Genomic DNA, 25,744 nt, shown 5'->3' with positions numbered 1-25,744 from the left:
CTTCTATGATTCTTACATTATACACGAAGCTGATCATAAAGTTGATCATAACTGATCATAGTATATCCTTATTTTTTAATGTCTGTCGGTTATGTAGTGATACCCTCTCTTTCATTCTTGCTATTAGTAATATGTGTTCCCTCTCTTCTTTCTACCTGCTTTTTCTTGATGTGTTTTGTTAGAGATTCATCAGTTTTGTTAAAAGTTGCAAAGAATCAACTTTTACTTTGCCAACTTTCTCTATTATTTTTGTTTTCTCTTTCATTGATTTTTGTTGTCTTTATTATTTCTTCCCTTCTATGTAGGATGTAATTTCTTCTTTGTAAAAATGTCTTACAGTGGAAACTGAGATTGCTGATTTTATGCATTTTTTAAAAAACCATTTACTTTGTTCTATTTAAAGATGATTTTATTATCTTCTGTCCTCTATAGCATCTGATGTGAAGTCATAGACATTTCTATATTAATCCTTTCTATGAAATGTGTCGTTTTTCTCTTGCTTCTAGATATGCTTATAAATAGCTTGTTTATAATATACTTATGATTTCTCTTTTTTAAAATTTATTTCATTAAGGGCTTGTTGAGTTGCATAGATCTATAGATGAATACCTTCCATCAAATTTGGCCAGTTAATTTTTTTAAGATTTTATTTATTTATTCATGAGAGACACAGAGAAAGAGAAGCAGAGACACAGGTAGAGAGAGAAGCAGGCTCCATGCAGGAAGCCTGATGTGGGATTCGATCCCGGGACTCCAAGATCACGTCCTGAGCCGAAAGGAGGTGCCCTACCACTGAGCCATCTAGGCATCCCAAATTTGGCTAGTTTATACCATTATCTCTTCAAATATTTTCCTGCCCCATTATTTCTCCTCTTCTTCTGGGACTCTCATCACATGTGTATTAGGGTGCTTTATATTGTTCCATAGGCCAATGAAATCTTAATTTTTTTAAATCTTTTTTTCTTTGGTCTCTCAATTATTTTTTCAAGTTTTTATTTAAATTCCAGTTAACATACAATGTAATAGTATTCAGGTGTAGAATTTAGGACTTATCACTTACATACAACATTCAGTGCTTATCACAAGTGCCCTCCTTGATACCCATCATCTATTTAAACCTTCCCACCATCCACCTCCCTCAATTTGTTCCTATAGTTAGGAGTCTGTTTCTTGGTTTGTCTCTCTTTTCTCCCCCTATGTTTATCAGTTTTGTTTCTTAAGTTCCACATGCAAATTAAATCATATGGTATTTGCCTTTTGCTTTGTTAATACTCTCTGGCTCTACACATGTCCTTGCAATAGCAAGATTCTTTCTTTTGATGGCTGAGTAATATTCCATTGTCTATATATACCACTTATTTATCCATTCATTGGTCAAAGGACATTTAGGCTCTTTCCATAATTTGGCTATTGCTGATAATGCTGCTATAAACATTGAGGTGCATTTATCCCTTCAAATCAGTATTTTTATAACCTTTGGGTACACACCTAGTACTGCAATTGCTGGATCATGGGGTAGTTTTATTTTTAACTTTTTGAGGAACCCCGATACTGTTTTCCATAGTGGCTGCACCACTTTGCATTCTCACCAACAGTGTAAGAGGTTTCCCTTTTCTCCACATCTTCACCAACACTACTTGTGTTCTGTGTTGTTAATTTTAGTCATTCTGACAAATGTGAGATGATATCTCACTGTAGTTTTATTTTATATTTCCCTGATGATTAGTGATGCTGAGCATCTTTTCAAGCATCTGCTGGCCATCTGGACGTCTTCTTTGGAAAATGTCTATTCAAGTCTTCTGGCCTTTTTTAATTAGATTTTTTGGTGTGGGGGTATTGAGTTTTATAAGTTCTTTATATATTTTGGATACTAACACTTTATCAGATATGTCATGAGCAAATATCATCTCCCACTCTGTAAATTGCCTTTTATTTTTGTTCATTGTTTGCTTCAATGTGCAGAAGCTTTTTATTTTGATGAAATCCAAACATTTTATTTTTGTTTTTGATTCCCTTGCCTCAGGAGACATATCTAGTAAGAAGTTGCTATGGACAATGTCAAAGAAGTTACTGCCTGTGTTCTCCTCTGGGATTTTGATGGCTTCTTGTGTCACATTAATGTCTTTCATTCATTTTGAATTTATTTTTGTGTATAGTGTAAGAAAGTGGTCCAGTTTCATTCTTTTGCATGTTGCTGTCCAATTTGCCCAATACCATTTGTTAAACAGTCTGTCTTTTTTTATTTCCATTGGATATTCCTTTCTGCTCTGTGAGGATTGTTAACTATACAGTTGTGGGTCAATTTCGGGCTTTCTATTCTGCTCCATTGATCTATATGTCTGTTCTTATGCCAGTACCATACTGTCTTGATCACTACAGCTTTGCAATATAACTTGAAATCTGGAATTTTGATGCCTCCAGCTTTGCGTTTCTTTTTCTAGAAAAAGAAAAAGATTTTCTAGATTGCTTTGGCTATTCAGGGTCTTTTGTAGTTCCATACAAAGTTTAAGATTTTTCTAGCTCTGTGAAATATGCTGGTGGTATTTTGGCAGGGATTTCACTAAATGTGTAGATTGGTTTTGGTAGTATATTTTAACAATATTTTTTCTTCCAATCCATGAGCATGGAATGTTTTCCCATTTCTTTAGATCATTTTCAATTTCTTTCATCAATCTTTTATAGTTTTCAGAGTACAGATCTTTTACCTCTCTGGTTAGATTTATTCCTAGGTATCTTATGTTTTTTTTGTGAAATTGTATATGAAATTGATTCCTTGATTTCTCTTTATGCTGTTTCATTATTGGCATATAGAAATGTAACAAATTTCTGTACATTGATTTCATAACCAACAACTTTACTGAATTTTTGTATCAGTTCTAGCAATTTTTTGGTGGAGTCCTTCAGGGTTTATACATAGAGTATCATGTCATCTGCAAATAGGAAATTTGACTTCTTTCCTAATGATTTGGATGCCTTTTATTTTTTTGTTGTCTGATTGCTAAGGCTAGGAATTCCAGTGCTATGTTAAATAAAACAACAGTAGTGAGAGTGAACATCCTTGTCTTGTTTCTGGTAGAGGAAAAGCTGTCAATTTTTCCCCACTGAGGATGATATTAGCTATGGTTTTTTCGTATATGGCCTTTACTATGTTAAGGTATGTACCCTCTATAACTAGTTTGTTGAGGGTTTTTATCACAAATGGATGTTGCACTTCAACAAATGCTTTTTCTGTATTTATTGAAAGGATCATAGGGTTCTTACCTTTTCTTATATTGGCATAGTGTATGACATTGATTGATTTACAAATATTGAACCACCTTTGCAGCCCAGGAATAAATCCCATTTGATGGTGATGAATGATTCTTTTAATGCACAATTGGATTCAATTTGTTAGTATTTTGTTGAGAATTTTTGAATCCATGTTTATCAGGGATATTGGCTTGAGTTTCTCTTTTTTAGTGAGGTCTTTATCTGGTTTTGGAATCAAGCAAATACTAGCCTCAAAATGAACTTGAAGGTTTTCCTTTCATTTCAATTTTTTAGAATAGGTGAGAAGAATATGTATTAATTCTACTTTAAATGTTTGGTAGAATTCTCCTGATAAGCCATCTGGCCTTGGACTTTTGTTTGTTGAGAGATTCTTTTTATTTCTGGTAAAATTTCTTTGCTGGTCATCAGTATGTTCAGGTTTTCTCCTTTTTCAGTTTTGGTAGTTTACATGTTTCTAGGAATTTATCCATTTCTTCCAGATTTTCGACATTTTTTCATAATATTCTCTTATAATTATTTTTATTTCTATGGTGTTGGTTGTGATCACTCCTCTCTCATTTGTGATTTTATTCATTTGGGTCTTTTTTCTTTTTGGTAAGTATGGCTAGGAGTTTATCAATTGTATGAATTTTTTCAAAGAACCAGCTCCTGGTTTCATTGATCTGTTCTACTGTTTTTTAGTTTCTATATCATTTATTTCTGTTCTAATCTTTATTATTTCCCTTCTGCTGACTTTGGGCTTCATTTGCTGTTCCTTTTCTAGCTCCTATAGGTGTAAGGTTAGATCATTTATTTGAGGTTTTTTTCTTACTTCTAGAGGTAGATCTGTACTGCTATATACTTCCCTCTTATGGCCACTTTTGCTGCATCCCAAAGGTTTTGGACTGTCATTTTTTTTTTAAGATTTTATTTATTTATTCATGAGAGACACAGAGAGAAAGAGAGGCAGAGACACAAGCAGAGGGAAAAGCAGGCTCCTCGCAGGGTGCCTGATGTGGGACTCGATCCCGGGTCTCCAGGGTCACGCCCTGGGCTGAAGGCGGCGCTAAACCGCTGAGCCACCCGGGCTGCCCATGGACTGTCATGTTTTCATTTTCATTTGTTTCCATGTATTTTTTTGTTTCTTCTTTGGTTTCCTGACAGATCCAATCATTCTTTTAGTAGCATGTTGTTTAACCCCCAAATATTTGTGGTCCTTCCAAATTTTTTCTTGTGGTTGACATCCAGCTTCATAACATCGCGGCGGGAAAAGATCCATGGTGTGATCTAAATCTTTTTGTCCTTGTTGAGGCCTAATCTGTGACCTAGTGTGTGATCTGTCTGAAGAATGTCCCAGGTGTACTTGAAAAAAATGTGTATTCTGCTGCTTTAGGATGAAATGTTCTGAAAATATCTGTTAAATCCATCTGGTCCAGTTTGTCATTGAAAGTCATTGTTTCCTTGTTGATTTTCTGTTTAGAGGATCTGTCCACTGCTCTAGGTGGGGTGTTAAAGACCCTTACTATTATGGTATTATTATCAATGAGTTCCTTTCTGTTTGTTATTAATCAATTTATATATTTGGGTGCTCCCATGTTGGATGGATATGCATTTACAATTTTTAGGTCTTTTTGTTAGATAATCCCTTTTATTATGATATAGTGCCATTCTTCATCTGTTGTTTCAGTCTTTGGTTTAAATCCAGTGTGTCTGATTCTTTTGACTTCCATTTGCATGACTAATGTTTCTCCATCCCCTCACTTTCAATCTGCAGGTGTCCTTAGGTCTAAAATGAGTTTCTTGAAGACAGCACATCAATGGGCCTTTTTTTTTTAATCCATTCTGACACTATATGTCTTTTGATTGGAGCATTTAGTCCATTTACATTCAGAGTGATTATTAATAGATATGCATTTAGTACCATTTTATTGCTCATTTTGTAGTTGTTATTGGAGATTTTCTCAGTTCCTTTCTAGTCCTTGTTATTTTGGTCTTTTTTATTTTATTTTATTTTTATTTATTCATGAGACACAGAGAGAAAGAGGTAGAAACACAGGCAGAGGGAGAAACAAGCTCCATGCAGGGAGCCCAACGTGGGACTCAATCCTGGGACTCCAGGATCACGCCCTGAGCTGAAGGCAAGGGCTAAACCACTGAGCCATCCAGGTGTCCCCATTTTGGTCTTTCTTTCCCACTCAAAGAGTCCTCTTTAATATTTCTTGCAAGGGTGCCAGGGTAGCTCAGTTGGTTGAGTGTCCAACTCTTGGTTTCAGTTCAGGCCATGATCCCAGGGTCATGGGATTGAGCCCAGTGTCAGGGAGTCTGCTGGAGATTCTCTCTTCTTCTCCCTTTCCCTCCCCCTACCCTCTCTTTCTCTCTCCCTCTCTTTCTCTCTCTCTGTCTCTCTGTCTCTCTCAAATACATAAATAAAGCTTTAAAAAATATTTCTTGCAGGTCTGGTTTAGTGGTCACAAACTCCTTTAGTTTTTATTTGTCCAGGGAACTCTTTATTTCTCTGATTCTGAACTATAGCCTTGTTGGATAGAGTACTTTGGACTGTTAATTTTTTCCCATTCAGCACATTGAATATATCATGCCACTCCCTTTTGGCTTGTTAAATTTTGTGGAGAGATCTGTGGCTAGCCTTGTGGGTCGTTACTTTTAAGTTAAGAACTTCTTTTGTCTTGCTGCTTTTAAGTTTTTTCTTTAACACTATATTTTTGCAAATTTAACTACAGTATGTCTTGGTGTTGGCCTACTTTTGTTGATTTTGATGGGAGTTCACCATGCCTCCTGGACTTAGATGCCTGTTTCCTTCCCCACACTAGGAAAATTTTCAGCTATTATTTCCTCAAATAAACCTTCTGCCCCTTTTTCTCTCTCTTCTTCTTTTAGGACTCCTATGATACAAATGCTATTATGTGTGATTAAACCACTGAGTTCCTTAAGTCTAGTCTCATGATCTATAATTCTTCTTTCTCTCTTTTGTTCAACTTCATTATTTTCCATTATTCTATCTTCCTTTTTTAATTAAGATTTTCTTCTTTCTTTCTTTCTTTCTTTCTTTCTTTCTTTCTTTCTTTCTTTCTCTTTCTTTCTTTTTTCTTTCTTTCTTTCTTTCTTTCAGAGTAAGAGAGATCATGAATGGGAGGAGAGGTAAATAGAGAGGGAGAAGTAGATGGAGAGGGAAAGGTAGACTCCACACTAAGCAGGAATCCCGATGTGGAGCTCAATCACAGGATTCTGGGAGTATGACCTGAGCCAAAGGCAGACAGTTAACTGACTAAGCCACCTAGGTACACCCATTATTCTATCTTCTATATCACTTCTTCATTCCTCCACTTCTTTTATCCTTGTGATCATTACATTCAGGCAATTTCAAATCTTGGTTATTGTATTTTTAATTCTTACTGTTTTTTAACTCTATCTCTGTAGTAAAGGCCTCCCTGATGTCTTCCATGCTTCTCTCAAGCCCACCCAGTATCCTTATGTTGTTGCTTTAAATTCTTGAGCAGGCATATTACTTATATCTGTTTCAAATAGATCTCTGGCTGTGATCTTTTCTTGTTCTTTCTTATGAGATGAGCCTCTCTTGGCATTTTGTCTAAGTCTCTGTCTTCTTCTCTGTTAGAAAATCCTATTTTGTTTCCTACTCTTGAGAGTAATGGCTTTATGAAGAGGTCATAAAATGTCCAGGGACTGGGGTTTCAGGAAGTGTCTCTGGTGTGTGCTGCGTGTACTCTGATGCTGTTTTGGCTGCTCTTTCCCTCAGGTCAGTTGTCTTCAGAGGCTACCCTTGCCTGAGGTGGGCAGCGTTTGGACGTCAACCAGGGTGTGGCAAGTTTTAACTAGGCATGTTCTGGTCTGCTTGTTAAATGAGACCTGAGGCTACTTCCACTAGAACTAAAGCCTTGCAGTTATGGTTAGAAGACACAGTGAGTGTAGGAGTTTGTGCTGGTCTTCTGGGTAAGGGGTCTGCTATGCTCATCCTTAGGTACACTTGCCTGAGAAAAGCAGTACCAGTAGAATACAGGGGACAGGGTTTGGCATATGCAAGTTAGGCAACCAGTGTTGGTCCAGTGCTGTTTACTGAAGTTGATTTATGCTGAGGGGCCATAACCAGCTCCTTTTTCCCAGAGAGGGGAGTGTTTTCTTGCTGCTCTCAGGAACAAACTGCCAGAAGAGCAAATAATTTCCCCTCATGCCTCCCAGGCATTTTTCATATGGTTGTCTTCAAGCAGTTTGTCTCCAAGTTGCTTGCCTGCCTGGAGCAGTGCAGTGCCCTTTGGGCTCTATCCCAGCCAAGCCAGCTAACTTTTCAAACTCCAAACTTTAGGAATGTGCTGTTGTGGGGGTCAGAACTGGTCTCCTGGGGGAAGGTCCTGCTATGCTGGGAAAAATACAGGCTTGACCAAGAAGGCCAGTCATGCTAGAGTGTAGGTGGTGTGAGATTTGGAGCAAGCTGGCTAAAGAGCCTGTGTCAAGGTTAGAAGCTTTCAGCAGGTGTCTCTGCCCCTATCCTGAGGGGCAGAGGAGGGAAATGGTGCCACTGGCTCCTTTATTCCCAGAGTTACGTCTCTGTGAATACTTCTCTCACAGATGCACCCCAAGAAGAGCGAAGAGTCTCTCTCCATACCCCTTAGGTGATCCTCAGATTGTGCCATCTGCCCCAGGGTTGCTGACCTGCCTTCTCTCCTGGAGTAGGGCAGCACCCTCAGGGCTCTATCCTGGCCAAGCCTGCTGACCTCTAAAACTCCAGCCTTTGAGCCCTGCTGGTTGTAAAAATTCACAAAAATTAGTCCTTCTCATTTTCCTAGTCAGTAGCTTTGAGGAAGTGTTCTCCTTGTGGATATCCCTGTGTGCTCCCCTCTCTCTTGCCTTTCTCCACAACCATGGCTCCCTCCCTTCCACAGCACCTGTGATTCATTTTTCCTCCAAACCATGTCTTTGCACTTCCTACCTTCCTCCATGTGGCCTTTTCTCTCCTCCAATTGTGCATTTTGTTCTGTCAGTCCTCAGGTCAATTTCTTGAGTATTCAGAATGATTTGATAGTTATCTAGCCGTGTTCAAGAGATGAGGCAAGTCTAGGGTCCTCCTACTATGCTGCCATCTTAGCTCCCTCAACCTCTTCTAGTGAATTTTTGTGTCTTTAAGTTTGTAGTTCTTTTTTTCTGCCATTTCCAATCACCTGCAAAACTTGTCCAGTTTATTTTTCATTCATATATTTTACCTCATAGTTCCAAAATTTCCATTCCCATTCTTTTTTATAATTTACATTTCTCTGCCAAAAGCTAGCATCTCTTCATTCAATAGGACTATACTTGGCTTTAAGTCCTTCAAGATCTTTATTTTGTAATAGTTGCTGCAAATTCTTCTCTGATAATTCCAAAAGTAAGTGGTATAGCAAGTTTGTTTTCATTGATTGTTTTTTTGTGATTACTACCATAATTTCCTATTTCTTCATGTCTATTTTTTATTTTATAAAGGGCACTGTAGATGATACATGACAGAGTCTAGAAGGTGTTGTTTTCTTTTAAAGAGTATGGAATTTTAGTCTGGCATGCTCTGAATTTCCTTCTGTATTTCTTGGTCCTACTGAGGTTTGGTTTTAGGTTTTATTATGGTGCATCTTTTAAGGACATGATCCTTATTGCTAAGTATATGCTTTCTTTTGTTTCACTGAATCCTCAAGATGTTAGTGATGGGTTAATATGGTCTCTTCATTCTGGTTGGGCCAGACTCCAACTTCTAGGACTGCATAACTTCTAGTATATTTGTTCTGCTCTTGTCCTCATCGCTGCCACTCATTTCTAGGCCTTATGGAATCTCACTGTGTAACCTAGCTCTCAACTATGTACCTGAAGGATGTGGTTACAAATACTTCTTGGTCTCCCTTTCTGCATGATTCTCTCTTCTCTTACTCCTTGCCCAGAAAATTCCAGGTGTTTGGGTAATCCTGAACTCTGATCTTTGCTTCATTAGTTTAACAAGATAGCCAATCCCTGCTTGGGCTTCCCTTCTTTGTGCCACAGTCAAGAAATTATCTCCAGATAGAGAGGGAGAGGGTGAATATAACACTATCTCGTGTGTTTCCTTTATCTTAAAAAGCACAGCCCTATACAAATTACTTCCAAATGCTTGAAAACAGTATATATATATTCAGTATATATATATTCTGTCCAGTTTTATACTTATTTTTGGCAGAATGGTAACTCTATCATGGCTACAAACAAGAGTCCAATTTTTAAAAATCTTTTTTTCATTGTGCTTAAGTTTAAATGATATGTATTGACCTTCTTGAAGCTCAATGATCATTGTTTCTACTATTAATCCCATGAGATGTGTTTTCTTAATTTTAAGTAATGAATTTTTTAGTTGCAGGATTTCCTCTTTTCTTTAGTTTCCACATCTATCCTGAAATTCCCATGTCTACCACCACATATCTATCTTTTCTGGTAAATTATTAACATATTTATCCCAGTTAAAGCCTTTGTCTGTTCATTTCAGTATCTGGATCATGTGTGGGTCTGTTTCTATTTACTTATTTTCCTCTAAAATGGATCACATTTTTCTGTTTCTTTGTATATATAGTAATTTTCTAAATACACTCTTATAGAAGCATTGTTTATGTTTTTTATGATGGGCTGTGGGTTTTAAAAGCTCTTGTTTTCAGTTCTAGGGCAAATCTTTTAGTCCTAAGAAACCAGCTTTTTTTCCTAAGATATGCTCCTCTTGAATATAAATGAAAGGCCAAGGTATTTACTAAGTGTTTCTAATGGTGTGATGCAAACTCCCAACTTTGTTTTCTCTGCAATAGACAACTATTGAAATCTCTATTAAATACTTTTGTCCTTTAAAATGTTGCTTGCTCCATGGATACCTAGGAGTCTCACACATAAAGGATTCAGGTGTCAAGAAAGAAACGGAAGGAACATTTTACAGAAATTTTAAGACCCTTCCTCCCTATGGTTTGTCCTTTCTCTGACTGCAGTCTTCAAATCTTAACGGTTCTGGCAGATCTTAATGCTATTCTCTTACTCCTCAGTTCAATTAGACTGTAGCTTTCTTTATTTATTTGAGAGACAGAGAGAGAGAACATGAGTGGGAGGGGCAAGAGGGAGAGGGAGAGAGACTCTCAAGCAGACTCCAAGCCCAGTTTGGAGCCCAACATGAGGCCCAATCTCATGACCTGAAGACCACAACCTCAGCTGAAACCAAGAGTTGGATGCCCAACTGACTGCAACACCCTGGCACCCCTAGACTATAACTTTCTGCTTTGAGATCTAACCTCCATGCTGGAGAATGCCCTCAAGAGAAGAGAGATAAATTTGGAAACTCAAACATGTTTCCCTCATTCAGTGGCTGAGTCTTCTATAAGTTATACATGCTTTTCACTTACCCTTATGTACCTTCAAATGTTGGGATTTTAAAATTTTGCTCACAATTTATGATCTTTATTAGAAGGAATGTTGGTCTTCTATAACCTACTCCACCATTATTAGAAAATGATAATCTTTTCTTGCCCATCTTTATATTTCTTTATAGTAGGAAGGTAAGTCTAATTTTGATACTAGCTACTGCATCATGACTGTAACTGGGAATTTGTAAATTCCGATGTTGAAAAAAATTAACATCTTTATTTTAAATAACTGATAACTGAGATTTGGGGTTTACTCCAATTATAAATGTAGGCAATAAACCAAATAGTAATTTGCAGTACTTGTATTATCATCACCAATAGGAATCACAGATAATTAAAAATCATATTCGGTTCTGGCAGATAACTTGGCATATGATAAATGCTGATCACTATTTAAAAATTTGAGTAGCAGGCAGCCCGGGTGGCTCAGCAGTTTAACGCCGCCTTCATCCCAGGGCGTGATCCTGGAGACCCGGGATCGAGTCCCACGTCAAGCTCCCTGCATGGAGCCTGCTTTTCCCTCTGCCTGTGTCTCTGCCTCTCTCTCTCTCTCTCTCTCTGTGTGTGTGTGTGTCTCTCATAAATAAATATATAAAATCTTTAAGAAAAAAATTTGAGTAGCTATTAGATCCACCACTAGAACTTGATACTTAATGTGTTAATCAAACAGCATATATATTACTGTTTCTAAAGTTTGTCTTTAATGTTTGATAGCAGAATGTCAAAATAATTTTTCCTTTGCAATCCTCTGTGTTATTTTATCCATTGAAAAACATTATTCTGAGAGGAGGTTTATACTTGTAAAAAGGTGTGGAACCCTTGCCCTAGATTTTCTTCTGTTACTTCTTCTTTCTACAAACGTTTTCTTTAAAAGATCTTGTCCTTTTAATTTCCCCTTATAAGAAAAGTCATGCTCCCAGCTCACACCTGTCTCCTAAGTTCCAAACACCTATATTCACATAGAATTTCATATTGATCCTCAACAAGCCCTTCTAACATAACACAATCCAGAGTCCATCACCATCCCTGCCACAATCTTGCTCTTTCACCTATGTTCTTATGCCCCAATGGCAACCCCATCTACCTAAGGACACAAACTCAAAACTTGCAATTACTTATTGACTCTTCCTTCTCCCTCAAATGCCATATCCAATAACCATGTCTTGTAAATGGAACTTCTTAAATATCTCAAAAGTAGGTTTATTTCCGTTAGTCTCTTCTACTTCTCCCTTGATTTAGATTGTCTTCTTTCCCTCTCATATCTTTCTTACATGTTATAAAAGAACTGAGGCTGCCTTCTCCCCAAGTCTACACTTTCTGCCTGGGGACCCAGCAGTCCATTTTTTCTCAAGTTCTCAGAGCCTTGTTCCATTGACCATTATCATTTTTTCCCCTGAATGTCCAAACTCTCTCTCCTGAATATTTTCCCAATAGCATATAAGAATATTCAACTGATTTTATTTTTAAGAAAAGTTTACTGTCTGCATTCACCTATCTGCATTCACTCTCCATTTCTCATGGCTTCACAGAATCAACAAATGTCCACTTAAATCATTTTGTGCATCAAGTTAACAATTCTGCTCTTTTGCCATCTACTAGTTATTTCTCATTTCTCCCTCTTTTACCTTTTTCTGTATGCCTTGATAATTTCTACCACCCATTCATACTATCATCTAATAGAAAATCAAAGCCATTCTTAATTCCCAGTGTAATTCTTCCAATTGTTTGACTTTGCCTCCTCAGGGACCTTATTCCATCATCTCTTACCTTTCTTTTTTGTATCTTTAAGTTCTTCCACTCTATTAGCTTTCATCTTTAATGTGTAAGCACATTATTAATTTTAATAATATTGAATATAATCTTAGTCTTCATGAACATTATTAGCTTGTGAGTGAAGTATAGAAGGAAAAATAATTTTCCATCTACTTTTCTCAAGTCTTAGCTTAGATCCCAAGTAATAGAAGACAGATTAACAAGTGAGAAACAAGCATTTAATAACACGTAGCTACTTCCTGTATAAATGAGAAACATCTCAAAAAACTGAGTAACTTCTCCAGATGGTGCAAGCCATCACCTTAAATACCATCTTCAACTAACAACAAAGAAAGATTTTGGGTGGGGGGAGACCAGTTATGGGAGATTACTAGGAAAAGCACAATAAACAAGAGTAAGGTTTGTTATGCAGATTTCAGTGGATGCCTTCTCCATTAATAAGATTTTCTCATTATTTAGTCATCCTCTTCCTGGTACAGAAAGAAAAACCCTTACATAGGGAGATTTCCTTTATGAATGCAAATTTCTCTTAAAAAGGGGTAACTTCTACTTTGTTTTCAGAGCTTCCCCCATGTTTGCAATTTCTCAAAATAATTAACTCAAAATAATCTTTATTCCAAAAAGGCATATTTTGGGGTGGCATGTCCTACTACCTCTTGGTAGTAATGTGGTCATATTTCAGCATACCTCCAATTTTACTTCCTCATGCCCTCAGCAATGTTGTAGTTACTAGGACCTACAGGGATCTTCCCCACCCACCTCTTCACAGATTCTCTTCCAAGTATATCTTACAACCCTAAGCATTCCTCTTGATGGCTCATGGGCTATCTTCTCTTGCTTTCCTTGTTTATAGTCTTCTTTTAGTTCAAATTCCCTCAAAGTCATTTGAGTTCTTCTTACCCCTACTACTGCAATCACTATCCCTTATTCACACATGACTATGTCCCTATTCTTCTTAGACCTAACAACCACTTGAAGTTCAAAGTTGACTCTGAACCTGACTCTTTCTTCACATTCTCACTACACAAACATCGCACTGATGTATTTGCTAAAGCATGCACAGTGCTGCTCTCTACAACTCTGTCAAGCTTTATCACCTGAAACCAGAGGTTTCTATGTTCTTCTATGGACATAGTTCCTTTGTCTTCTGGTATCAGCTCCCATGTGCAAAAGACTCACTTATTACTCCATGAGGCAAGGGACCATGCATGTCAGCTTGACATTGTGGGGTCCTCCTAAGTGTCTGCAAAACAATTATTTCCATGAAAAACAACTCATAAAAAGAGATACCTCTGAGATTGCCCTTCGGTTTAGTATAATGTTGTATTATTAAAGATAGCCCTGCAGTTTAGAAGAATGTTTACTCTTTGATGTTAGCCAATTTGTTCCAGGAAATTTAATCTATACTCTCTCTCTCCTCCTTTGTATCACCATTTATTATTTATTTCTTGGCAATCTGTTTCCTGTCTTCACTACTCCACTATAATTGTTCTCTCTGTAATCACCAGTGACCTCCTCATTTTCAAAGACAGAGGAAATGTTTTTAATTCTAGGTCTCTCTATGGCATTTGACACTGTTGAGGATGACTTCAGAACATTCTATCCCATTGCCTGTTTTGACATAATTCTTTATTTACACTGAATTACTACCATGGCACTGATACCATTTTGTAAATTTTACTGCTGATAATTTTGATCTTACTAGAAGAGATCAAAAGAAGTTTTTGAGAACAGGTTCACACATGTACTGGCAGTGACACCTATATGGTGACTGGGGGCTGGCCAACAGTGATTGTAAGAGACTTTCAGTTGTAAGACGCATCATGCTTTCAAAAACATTGAAATCTGAAAGAAATGTGCATCTAAGAATCATTGGCATGTGGTAATTATTCTCTGATAGCTTGAAGAGAATTGATCTGTGTTGCTTGAATTCGAGGCTTTAGAAACAATGGGAACATCTTTATATATTTTCTGGATTTACTTGCCTTATTTGAAGTAAATAAACTTATCAAGTTATTTTATGGTTTTTATGAGGCTGGAATGAGATAATGCATGTAAAATATGTGATGCAGATAAAGTACCAGAGTCAGTGAGTACTCAATGAATAATAGGAGTAGCAATAGTGGCAGTAGCAGTAGTGGTCATAGTCATAATAGTAGTCCTAGTCATAGTAGTAGTAACACATGATAATTTCAATAAAGACTTAAACTATAACTGTTTGTGAATTAAATGTTTCTAAAGTGCTAACCCTATATGTTTACTGAAAGTATTTTTGTCTCTCCGAGTTTAAGTAATCTTAATAAATAACCACTTTTTAGGGTTTTTTGAGAACTAAATGAGATAATGCATGCAAAATGACTACTTATTGGTTGAAGTAGTACTTTATATTTTCAGCAGAATGTGAATTATAACTTATTTATGCTGTTTCTAAAATTCTAAAGAAGACTGATAAAGATTCATTGAACTTAATTTCAGAAAGATTAAGTGATTCTAGTTAATAATTCCTTCTTTCTATATTTTTTGTCTGGATTAAGATAATATGTGAAAATATATAATAATCAAAAAATACTTGTCTCCGTGTATGACAAATAGGAAGCACTCAATAAAAGGTAATTATTATTACTGTGATTGTTATAATGTACCTGGTATCTTCTATGATAGTTCATTTTCACTCTTTCTCTTTGGCCAACTCAAAGGCTTCAAAAATATCAAAGATTGCTCCAATTATACTTATTAAAATTACTTAACTTTTCTGAAGTTAACTTCACCAAATACCATTGCCTTTCAGAATTTTTACAAGAATGAATAAGATAGTGCATGTAGTTTGTTGCTCTTATTGATGTTGTTTTATATTTATCTGACATTATAATATCTCCTGAATTTCCACTGCTTGACAAATTTAAAATACTAAGGAAGACTTTACTTATTTGCTGAACTTAACTCTCCAGGGTTGAAATAACTTTGTTGATTAACATAGAATAGCAGTTCTCAAACTCAATGGTATCAGGACCCCTTTATACTCTTCAAAATAATTGAAGACCCCAAAAAGTTTTTGTTTCTATGGATTATATTTATTGATATTTATTGTATTTGAAATTAAAACTGAGAAACATTTAAACTATGAATTGCTTCATTTTAAATAACAAGAATAAACCCATTTAATGTTAGCCTAAATAACATTTTTATGAAAACCATATTTTACACTTTTGAAAATCTCTTTGATGTTTAAGTTTATAGAAAAATAGTTGAATTCTCATATTTGTACCAGCATTCAATTTGTAATGTGTTGTTTAGGTTGAAATTTATGAAGAAAACACAGTTTTAAAGATAAATAGTTAGAAAAAAGAAATCTAGCAAACTATCTAAAAGACCCTCAGCAGCCCCCAGAGTCCTCAAATAACACTTTGAGAACTGTTAACACATACTTTTAATTATTTTAAGTATTAAACAAGATAACCATGCAATATATATTTTTATTAATGCTGCTTCATTTGTTGCAATTTTTTATAATTTCCAGATATTGTTGAAAAATCTTGAGTTTCTTCTTGTTTTGTTGATTGCATTCGTGGTTTCTTTTAAAAATAATAAAAGGAAAACTAATAATGCCATAAATTTGGTAAAGGGGTTAAGCTACTTTGCTAAAATCTGTGTTACAGAGTCTTTAACCAAATTGAGATAATGTAGTTTACATCTATAATATCACTGATATGCATGGCTCAGTGCCTGGAACATAAGAATGACTCAGTAAAAGGCAGCTTTGGAATCACTCTACTCAATGTACATAAAATTATACAAATAGGTTCCATGAATAAAATTGGATTCACATATCTGATAACAGCTTCAGTTCATCTAGAGTCAGTCTTTTTTATCCTTTGACACAGGCCTATTTTTAGGCCCTGGAGTCCCTTAGGAAAGTGAATAAATCTTTTAACAGAAACAAGCTAATACCACTGCAGAGCTGGTCTCCACTCTTCTGGTCAGTGTGTAAAGGCCTTCCCCAGAGACTTCAGGTAGTTCTAAAAGATTGTAGTTCTCTGCAGAATCTCCAGTCCAGCACTTGTTTCCTGAGTGTAGACTTTTCTAACTTATCAGGATTCCTCCAGAGTGAATACAATTTCCCCAGACCAAGTCTCTAGTTCCCACATTGCTGGGGAATGGGAGAGGGGGAGAGGTTGGAAGGGAAGGAGTTCCCCTACACTCCTCTCTGGTCTTGCTATAGGATTCTGAGAAAGTATACGTCTTTCTACCAGCACTTTGGCAGAAAATAACCTTCTTTCCTACAATTATATCAAAGTGGTGAGTGTTTCTACTCAGAACTCCAAGTTTGTTGCTCTAAAGTAATCACTTCTGAGGTCAACAGTGCCAGTAAGTCTTGGAGAACTTTATGATCTGATATCTAATAATGATTTCATCGCCTACTTCAGAAAGGACCTTTATGTCTTCTCTTTTTCTTTTTAACTTTCAAAACATTATTAGACTTTTGTTATGGAGGCTTTCGAAGATTACAAAAGTAGGTACAATTACATAATAAAGATCCATGTATTCATCATCCAGCTCTAAGATTTATCAATTTACAGACTGTCTTATTTCATTCATACTTCCATCTACTTCTCCTTCTCATATTATTTTGTTTTGTTTTGTTTTTAAAGATTTTATTTATTTATTCATGGGAGACACAGAGTGAGAGAGAGAGAGAGAGCAGAGACACAGGCAGAGGGAGAAGCAGGTTCCGTGCAGGGAGTCCAATGCGGGACTTGATCCTGGGACTCCAGGATCACGCCCTGGGCCAAGGCAGAGGCTAAACCGCTGAGCCACCCAGGGATTCCCCTCTTTCTCATATTATTTTGAACTAAACTCCAGACATCATAATACTGTATAAATATCTCAGTATGTATGTTTAAAATATAAATGCTATTTTTCTGCATAACCACAATATCAACATCTCTCTTAAAAATTAATAAATGGTAATTATTTAATCTCATCAAAAAGCCAGTCATTATTCAAAATTTCCAGCTGTGTCTTGAATGTTTTTCAAAGTTTGTTGGCATCAAAATTCCAAGAAGGGCCACATATTATAATTGCTTCATGGGTATTTTAGGTCTCTCTTAACCTATAGGTTCTCACTCCAATTATTTTCTCTTGTAAATTATGTTTTGAAGAAACCCTTCCCTTTTCTCTTAATTCTCTATTTACTTCCTTAACTCCAGAAAACTTCCTGCAGCCTAACCCTTCACTAAAACATTTCACTGAAGATAACACAGTACTGACTTCCCTCTGGCAAGCCTGATCTACACTCTTTCTAAAGACTCCCTTCTATTTGTGACTTTTGAAACAAAGGTTCTAACGTTACAAGCTGGCAGCCTTCTTCTCTGCCTTTTTGTAACTTAAGAAATGTTGGGGTGCTTGGGTGACTCAGTCAGTTAAACGTCTGCCTTCAGCTCAGGTCATGATCTCGGAGTCCTGGAATTGAGCCCTGCTATGCAGGAAGCCTGCTTCTCCTTCTCCCCCTGTGGCTCCCTTTGCTTCTGCTCTGTCTCTGTGTCAAGCAAAATCCTAAAAGAAAAAGAAAGAAAGAAGAAAAGAAGAAGAAAGAAAGAAAGAAAGAAAGAAAGAAAGAAAGAAAGAAAGAAAGAAAGAAAAAGAAATGAATGTAACCTGTGGGGTTCTGTTGTACTCTGTACTCCAAAATGCCTGTTGAAATTTCTCCAAGCAGTTTCATCAAACTTGGTGAAAATTATCTTCTAATAAACATTGCTCCTCCCCATGCAGAGTTCAGCGTCTTCCTCTGGATCTCTCACAGCATTACCTGAGGATGTGTTTTGTGGGCAGGGTCTTCTGCTTTTCACGGCCTATCTGACTTTCCTTAATGGCACACCTCGGCTCAGAGCTTTGAGCATGTACTAGTACCCCAAGGAGGCTTGCCACATTACTGCTTCTCACACCATCACTTGGTCTCTTTCTCTAGAAAAAAAGGCCAGTCATTTCAGAAATTCCATGTCTCAGGAAGAAGGCTTACAGATCACTTTCCAAACACTGTCTCTTACTCATGTCTTCCCAGAGAGTAAATACAGTCAACATCTTCAGCAGGGTCTAGCAAAGAGCCATTGACCATTTTTCCCTCTTGATCATCCAGCCCAAACTCTCTCCCTGACCTAGGGTATTAAGGCTATGTCTGTAACAAGGGATTTTCAGTTTCAGATTTGTCACAGCTCTCTATGTGTTCCCTAAAGCCAGCAACAACCTGTAGGCGAGCACTTCTCTCTCCGCTTACAATTCAATGTGAACATCCGCCAGCCCAGGATTTCTGAATAATAATCTCTGGTAGATTCCTAAAAGTTCAATCTGACTTTTCCCAGGCTTCAACTTCCTGGGGACACAAGAGAGAATAAGTTAACATAAAAATTTGAACTTTACTTGCAAATTATCCCTACTTACTGATGCCGGATCTCTTCAAGATCTATCAGAGTGAATTCTGAAAATTTCCAGGTTTTTCACGGAGACTGAGCCACAAGAGCCCCTTCCATTCCCACCTCCTTGTTGCTATTTTCTACCAGTGAGCTTCTTTATTAATGGAGGTACAGCCTACAAGGACTAGCTCTCAGTATTCTTAAAAAACAACAAATGCTCAAAACTCCACACAGAAAGGGGGAGACTGCATCTCTCTCAACTCTGCATTCTACTCTGTCTCTTGCCCTTGAAATGAGGTTGTTTATGCCCAGCAACTCACAAAATACTCTTGCTAAAAAGAGTCCTCTCACTCAGTTTCTGCATATGCATCATTATTCCTGCATAGCGGTCAGATCTAGTCTCTGCAGTACCGCTGAGGGCCACACTGTCCTCTCCACCTCCAGTAGCCAGAGCTCCGGGGCTGTGGCTCCATAAGGCTCACACATCAAATTTCCTCCTCTTAGCCTCTTTCCTCAGGAAAGGAGGGAGTCGAGAATGATGCTGTCAGCTAAAAACTCACTCAGACTAAGAGATGTAACGTATTCATCCATTCAACAACGATTTATTGAGTGCTCCCTGTGAGCCAGGCCAATTCTAGGACCCAGAAATGAAACACAGCAGACACAATCCACTCTCACACACGAGCAATAAGGGGAATTCTTCGCTTCCTACAGAACTTTGGGAAGAAGGCATCCCTAGCATGAAAGAAATTGTCATTTCCTGAGGTCAGGAATGCTCTCTCCTGTGACTCTCAACACATGCCATGAATAGCTTTCAACAAATAGCAGCTCTGACTTTTCAGTAAAATGCCATCGAATGTATGCCACTGCACAGGCCTGTTCAGCCTTTCCGTGTGCTGTAACAATGCCCCTACCTTCTTCTCTTTGTTCCTTTAGGTGTGTCCGTTCCCATCCCAGTGATCGGACTGAGAGATGAAGAGAAAGTGTTCGTCAACAACACCACATGCGTGCTGAACGACCCAAACTTCGTTCTCATTGGGTCCTTCGTCGCTTTCTTCATACCGTTGACGATCATGGTGATCACATACTGCCTGACCATCCACGTTCTTCGCCGTCAAGCCCTGATGTTACTGCACGGCCACGTCGAGGAACCGCCCAGAATAAACCTGGACTTTCTGAAGTGCTGCAGGAGGAACGGCACGGAGGAAGAGAACTCTGCCAACCCGAACCAAGATTCGAACCCACGCCGAAGAAAGAAGAAAGAGCGACGTCCCAGGGGCACCATGCAAGCCATCAACAACGAACGGAAAGCGTCGAAAGTCCTTGGCATTGTTTTCTTTGTGTTTCTGGTCATGTGGTGCCCGTTTTTCATTACCAATATTCTGTCGGTTCTGTGCGGGAAGGCCTGTAACCAAAAGCTCATGGAAAAGCTTCTGAACGTGTTTGTTTGGATTGGCTATGTCTGTTCGGGAATCAATCCTCTGGTGTACACGCTTTTCAACAAAATTTACCGCAGGGCTTTCTCTAACTATTTGCGCTGCAATTATAAGCCAGAAAAGAAGCCTCCCGTGAGACAGATGCCCAGAGTGGCTGCTACCGCTTTGTCCGGAAGGGAGCTCAATGTTAACATTTACCGGCACACCAACGAACCGGTGCTTAAGAAAGCTAATGACAAGGAGCCCGGTATAGAGATGCAGGTGGAGAATTTGGAGCTACCAGTTAATCCCTCCAGTGTGGTTAGTGAAAGGATCAGCAGCGTGTAAGCAGCATAGTCTTTTCCTACGGTAAAGCTCCAAATGTAGGAAAAGGTCCTAGAATTCTCCCGGCCGTCATAACTAATGTAAATATCATCGTCTCATAAAAAATGTTTTGTATATAGCTTTGCAACCCTGTACTTTACAATCATGCACACAATAGTGAGATTTAGGGTTCTATATTTACTGTTTATAGTAGATTGAGAATAACTTATTTTGATTATTCGATGCATAAAATGTTGATGTTTCTGCTTCCCCTTCCTTCCTGTTTCCTTCCCTCCTCCTCCCTCTTTCTTTCATTCTCTCTTTCTTTCTTTTGTGCATAAGGAAATGTTCATCTCAGGTGGCATTTGCAGGAGACCAGAATGATGCACGTGACAGTGGTTTATATTTCAACCACACCAAAATTAACAAATACAGTGGAATCCTTTTCTGGGTTAACAGTAAATATACACTTTAAATTCTTGCTCTGCTCATCTACACACATAAACACAGTAAGATAGGTTCTGCCTTCTGATACCCTATCACACACATTAGGGAGTCAAAGGTAGAACTTAGCCTCGTTGTCACATATAGGGGCAAAATTTGACATTGTCGGAATGTCGTGTTGGTATTTTACTGCAATGTCCGTCCCCAAACATAGTGGTATTTTAACATAGCAGCTGGTTAACCAGGACTACAGAAGTGGAAGGATGATACGAGATATATACACCAATAGCTTTTCACTTCTTAAGGACAATGTTCAAATTCTGATTATAACGACAAGCAAACTGGAATTAGTGTTTTCATTCTGGTCCTTAGTAAATACCTAATCCTGTGATTAAACTGGGGAACAGGATCCCAGAGTTATTTCCCAATCCAGGATTCAACATCAATTGGGTTTTGATCTCAGGATCCTGGAAATTCGTGTGCTACACACAAAGTGAAATTAGCATTTTGAGCCTTATTAAAATATTTTCGTAATTATGGTACCTCTATCTATAGGACCCAATTTCGCAGTCCATTTTTGAGTAAAACTTGTGCTGGAAGCATAGATGATCAAAACCTTGGAAGTTTTACTTGATTAAGGACTACAGAATTAGGCCCTTAGAATGTGAAAAAACAGTAATTAAAAACAAGCTTGTACTGAACTCTGGGAAAAACAGAAATACAGAGTTTCCATTTGGATTTTAAACAAAATTTATCTCATTTTCAGATCCTTCCAAACTCTCTAGTGCAGGAAAAGGCTGCAGCTAATTTGTGAAAGTGGCAAGCTCTTCATTGTACTACAATTACGTGCCAGAAGTTTAAGATCTTTGTTAAAATATAGTGTTGTGTCACAATCAGTGTTGGCCATCGTTTCATTCGTGGGCCTGCTGCTCTAAGAATTCAGTACCATTTAACTAGTTTGTTAACCTTGAAAGGTTTTCAAGCATCACTAAAGTCAGACCACGAAGTCTATGCTGTGTGCCGAGTATCCAAGTGTTTCCACTATTTCCATGTGTGTCCATTTCACACAACTGTGGACCAATTTCCGAAGAATTCATGATGCTATCTCTTATGCCTGACAGTTACTTACACACCTGAGTGTGTGCTTCTCAATATCTTGAAATTGTTGAAGGCAGAATCTGAATTTCAAAAACCCCCTGGTCTATGTTCTCAACACACAGCATAGATAAATCCAACCGTCTGCCACAGGGGCAGTGGGAGAGCTGCTGTATTCGGGGAAACTCATACAGTCTCTACTTGATTAACAACACTGCCAAATGTCAGTCAATTGCTTGAGCATGCCCAAATATACCATGAAAGTAAAGTCTACCTGCCTGTTAGCTCTGTTGAATTGCATGCTAAAACAATTATATGAAATTGAATGAGATGATCTAATTCCTACTGAAACGAAGATGTCTGAAGACACACAGCATGCATTGAGCATGAGTTCTGCACATACAGATGGTGTCCTGCATGTATGCCATGTATGTTGCATGAATCCATCGATTTGTATTAATGCAAGGCAGAGTAGGTGATATAAAAAGGACTGAAGAAAATCCTTCAGCAGTCCTTAAAATGACTACACATTCAGATCTGAAGAATTGTGAGTATTAGAGAAAATTGGAAACATCTGATTTCTTTTCTTAACTATCAGGGCAAGCTCATAGCACATGTTTTACAAAGAAATAAAATATAAACCACAGATTTTCAAAAGCACTAGCAATAAGTTGAATGATTATAGCTTATAGCACATTTGTTAATAATTCTTATGTCATCAAGTAGTAGTACTTAATAGTACCCAACACAGTAATTATTCTCAAATTGTGTGCTATTCGTAAGTTCTGTGCAGTTTGGTATGAAACAAATACACTCATTTGGATATAAATCTTACAGTTCAATGTTAAATCTTCAAACTTTTGTAAATGTTTTAAAAAAAGTCTATGTGATAAATGTAAACGTGGTGAATTTACTGTCAAACAAATCATTTTGATGTACTATTATATATGTATATCTGTTTAAGACACGTGCAACAGACTGCCTTATATTATTTCCTGTAAATCTCCTTCATCAAGTGGCACTTTTTGTGAGTGGTTGCAAAGTGTTGTCTTATTTGTGGTTCCTGTATGTTATCCATTCCAAGTTTTTGTGATACTTCCTATTAATTTATTAAATTTATTAAATGTTGGCTAGTATGTCACGTGTCTTTTTTGCCCTTGCATCACTTGACAGGAAAATATACCACTTCACTTCATTTTCTTTGAAAATTAAATAGTGTCCTGTAAATTAAGTTCAAAAACATACAACCAGAAAATTCTTCTGATTTATTCTGCATGTACCCAAAGACTACAAAACCAGAGGAAAAATAATTAAGAGGTGTAAACAAAACACTATCAACAACACTGATCCTTTGTGAGCAGAATAACTGCACTCTCAAATTATCCTACCTTCCTTACCTGAGAAGGAACCTCAGATGGCTCATGTACCCTCATTGCTATCTTATTTACACCAGACTCCAAGTTCCCCCAGAACAGAAAATATCAACTCTATCTTTGTTTTTTTTTTTTAAGATTTTACTGATTTATTCATGAGAGACACAAAGAGAGAGGCAGAGACATAGGCAGAGAGAGAAACTAGCTCCCCATGGGGAGCCGGATGTGGGACTTGATCCCAGACCCTGGGATTACGACCTGAGCCAAAGGCAGATGCTCACCCGCTAAGCCACCCAGGTGCCTGAACCATGTCTATCTTGTCAATTGTTTTATCCCCAATACTTAGTAGCTACCTCTACATTCAACAGATATGTATTGAGCATCATCAGTATTTGTGGGCATTGTATTATCTGTTCCTGATGCCAAAATGGGCCTTACAAGCCTCTGCTCTTCAGTCATGTAGCATTTTAATTTACCTCTATTCCAAATGGCTTTGGTTACCTCTGTAGTCAGGGTCACTATACTAAGCCATTTTGTTCCTCCACACCTGAAACCTGGGATGGCAAAATACATTGGCCTTTTCTTTCAACATTTATACCTTCCTGATGATGAGTGAGCCTAGGTGATATTGGCATGACTTCAGTTCCCTGAGAAAAAAGCAGGAATACCTCGTTCCTTTGCAACTATGACTAGGTTGATTGCTAGGAATGCATCAAGAGATAAAAGTTGAACTGTCACTGGAAACACCAGGTTATTGCTGCCTGTAGCCAGAAATACCTTCTAGCACTGAAGCTAGGGGGCTACTCTTCCCCCAAGAGCGGAGGCAATGGAGAGAGGTTGGAATTTCTGATGGCACAGAATGGCGGTTCCTACTACCAATGAAAAGGAAAGTAGGCAGGGGAAGACTGAAGTGCCTCATTCCATAGAATTGGAAGGTTTCATGGTCTGAAAAGAGAAAGCTGCTTCTTGCCAACAAGTAGCCATACATTTCTACACTGCAGAAATGCAGTTTCCACACAGTCTCTCAGCTCCCCATTAGGCCAAAGCATTCTACAAGTTTAAGGCCCATTTCTCCTCATACATTCTCATTAGACGTATGTTATCCCCTAGAGAACTGAATATATTAGAAAGAGGTATTTTTTTTGTGAACAGTGTCAACAGAAGTGGGTGGCATCATAGTATTATGATATCCCATAGTATCAAATATTATGTGACCCATAACACACTTATAAATAGCTGTAAGAGATAGGTTGGGCTCCCCTGAGATATAAATCCTGAAATGGTGTGCAGGATGCTTACTTGGAAGTGATCTTAGGATCCATTTGCACAGGGAAAGGAGAGAAAGTAGGATCAGGCAGAGGGAGAAGCTGGACCATGGTGTACTTACAATAAGGATTCCTGTACCTTTGGAGGGGAAAATAAACCACCTCACCTCATTTTCTTTGCAAGTTACATTGAATCCTGTAAACTACGTCCACAAAGACAAACACAATCAGAAAGTATCGCACTTCCTGACTAATTCTGCATGTACTCAATGACTACAGCACCAGGGGAAAGACAATTAAGAGGTGCAAATAGCAAAAACAAGGATCACACTCAGCTGATTCCCGTGGGGAGCTCTGAATCTGATATTCCTTCAGAGTTGTCCCAAGTTAAATCGAGGGGGGCAAACCTCTATAACTCCACTGCCCCCAAGAGAGATGCCTTAAGCCAGGCTACTCTATTCCACAAAGGCCACTCCTAAGGAAGGCTTACAGCTAAAAGCTATCGGTCCACAATCATCCCAATATTCTGAGAATAAACCCTTCAGTCCTGAAGGTGGAATCTTGGTAGTACCGGTAGCATATCATCCATAATAAATAGTATATTTGTTGGATAGAAAAGTTTCACCACCTAGTTCAGTACCTACATAAATACCAGGAAAGAACCTGGCTATCACTTCAAGGCAAATGGAGGTGAAAGGACATACAGGCATACCTCGGGAACATTGCAGGTACATTTCCAGAACCCTGCAATAAAGTGAAACAAATTACTTTTTTAGTGTCCCAGTGGATATAAAATTTCTGTTTACACTATAATGTAGTCTGTTAAAGGTGCGATAGCATTATGTCATTAAAAAACAATGTGCAAAAAAAAAATTAAAAAAAAAAAAGACTTTAAAAAGGGATCCCTGGGTGGTGCAGCGGTTTAGCGCCTGCCTTTGGCCCAGGGCGCGATCCTGGAGATCCGGGATCGAATCCCAT

At 37.8% G+C, this 25,744-nt stretch overlaps 1 protein-coding gene and 1 long non-coding RNA gene across 2 annotated transcripts in view; one reads left to right on the top strand and one right to left on the bottom strand.

Moving 5' to 3' along the window:
• The window catches only part of HTR2C (5-hydroxytryptamine receptor 2C), a 298,109-nt gene extending 274,852 nt beyond the window's left edge, over positions 1-23,257 (top strand). Inside the window, exon 6 of the mRNA XM_077887342.1 lies at positions 19,787-23,257. Within this exon, the coding sequence (XP_077743468.1) occupies positions 19,787-20,613 (827 nt within the window). The 3' untranslated portion in view covers positions 20,614-23,257. The remainder of the gene's footprint in view (positions 1-19,786) is intronic.
• On the bottom strand, positions 15,853-20,870 carry LOC144307521 (uncharacterized). Its single transcript, XR_013374365.1, has 2 exons — positions 19,765-20,870; positions 15,853-18,810 (listed from the first exon to the last, which is right to left on the bottom strand). It is a non-coding gene; the product is annotated as an uncharacterized LOC144307521 (long non-coding RNA).
• Positions 23,258-25,744: the final 2,487 nt, after the last annotated feature.

The sequence above is a fragment of the Canis aureus genome, chromosome X (genome assembly GCF_053574225.1).
Source record: "Canis aureus isolate CA01 chromosome X, VMU_Caureus_v.1.0, whole genome shotgun sequence".
NCBI classification, from domain to species: Eukaryota; Metazoa; Chordata; class Mammalia; order Carnivora; family Canidae; genus Canis; species Canis aureus.
This window is presented reverse-complemented; position numbering and strand designations above follow the sequence as displayed.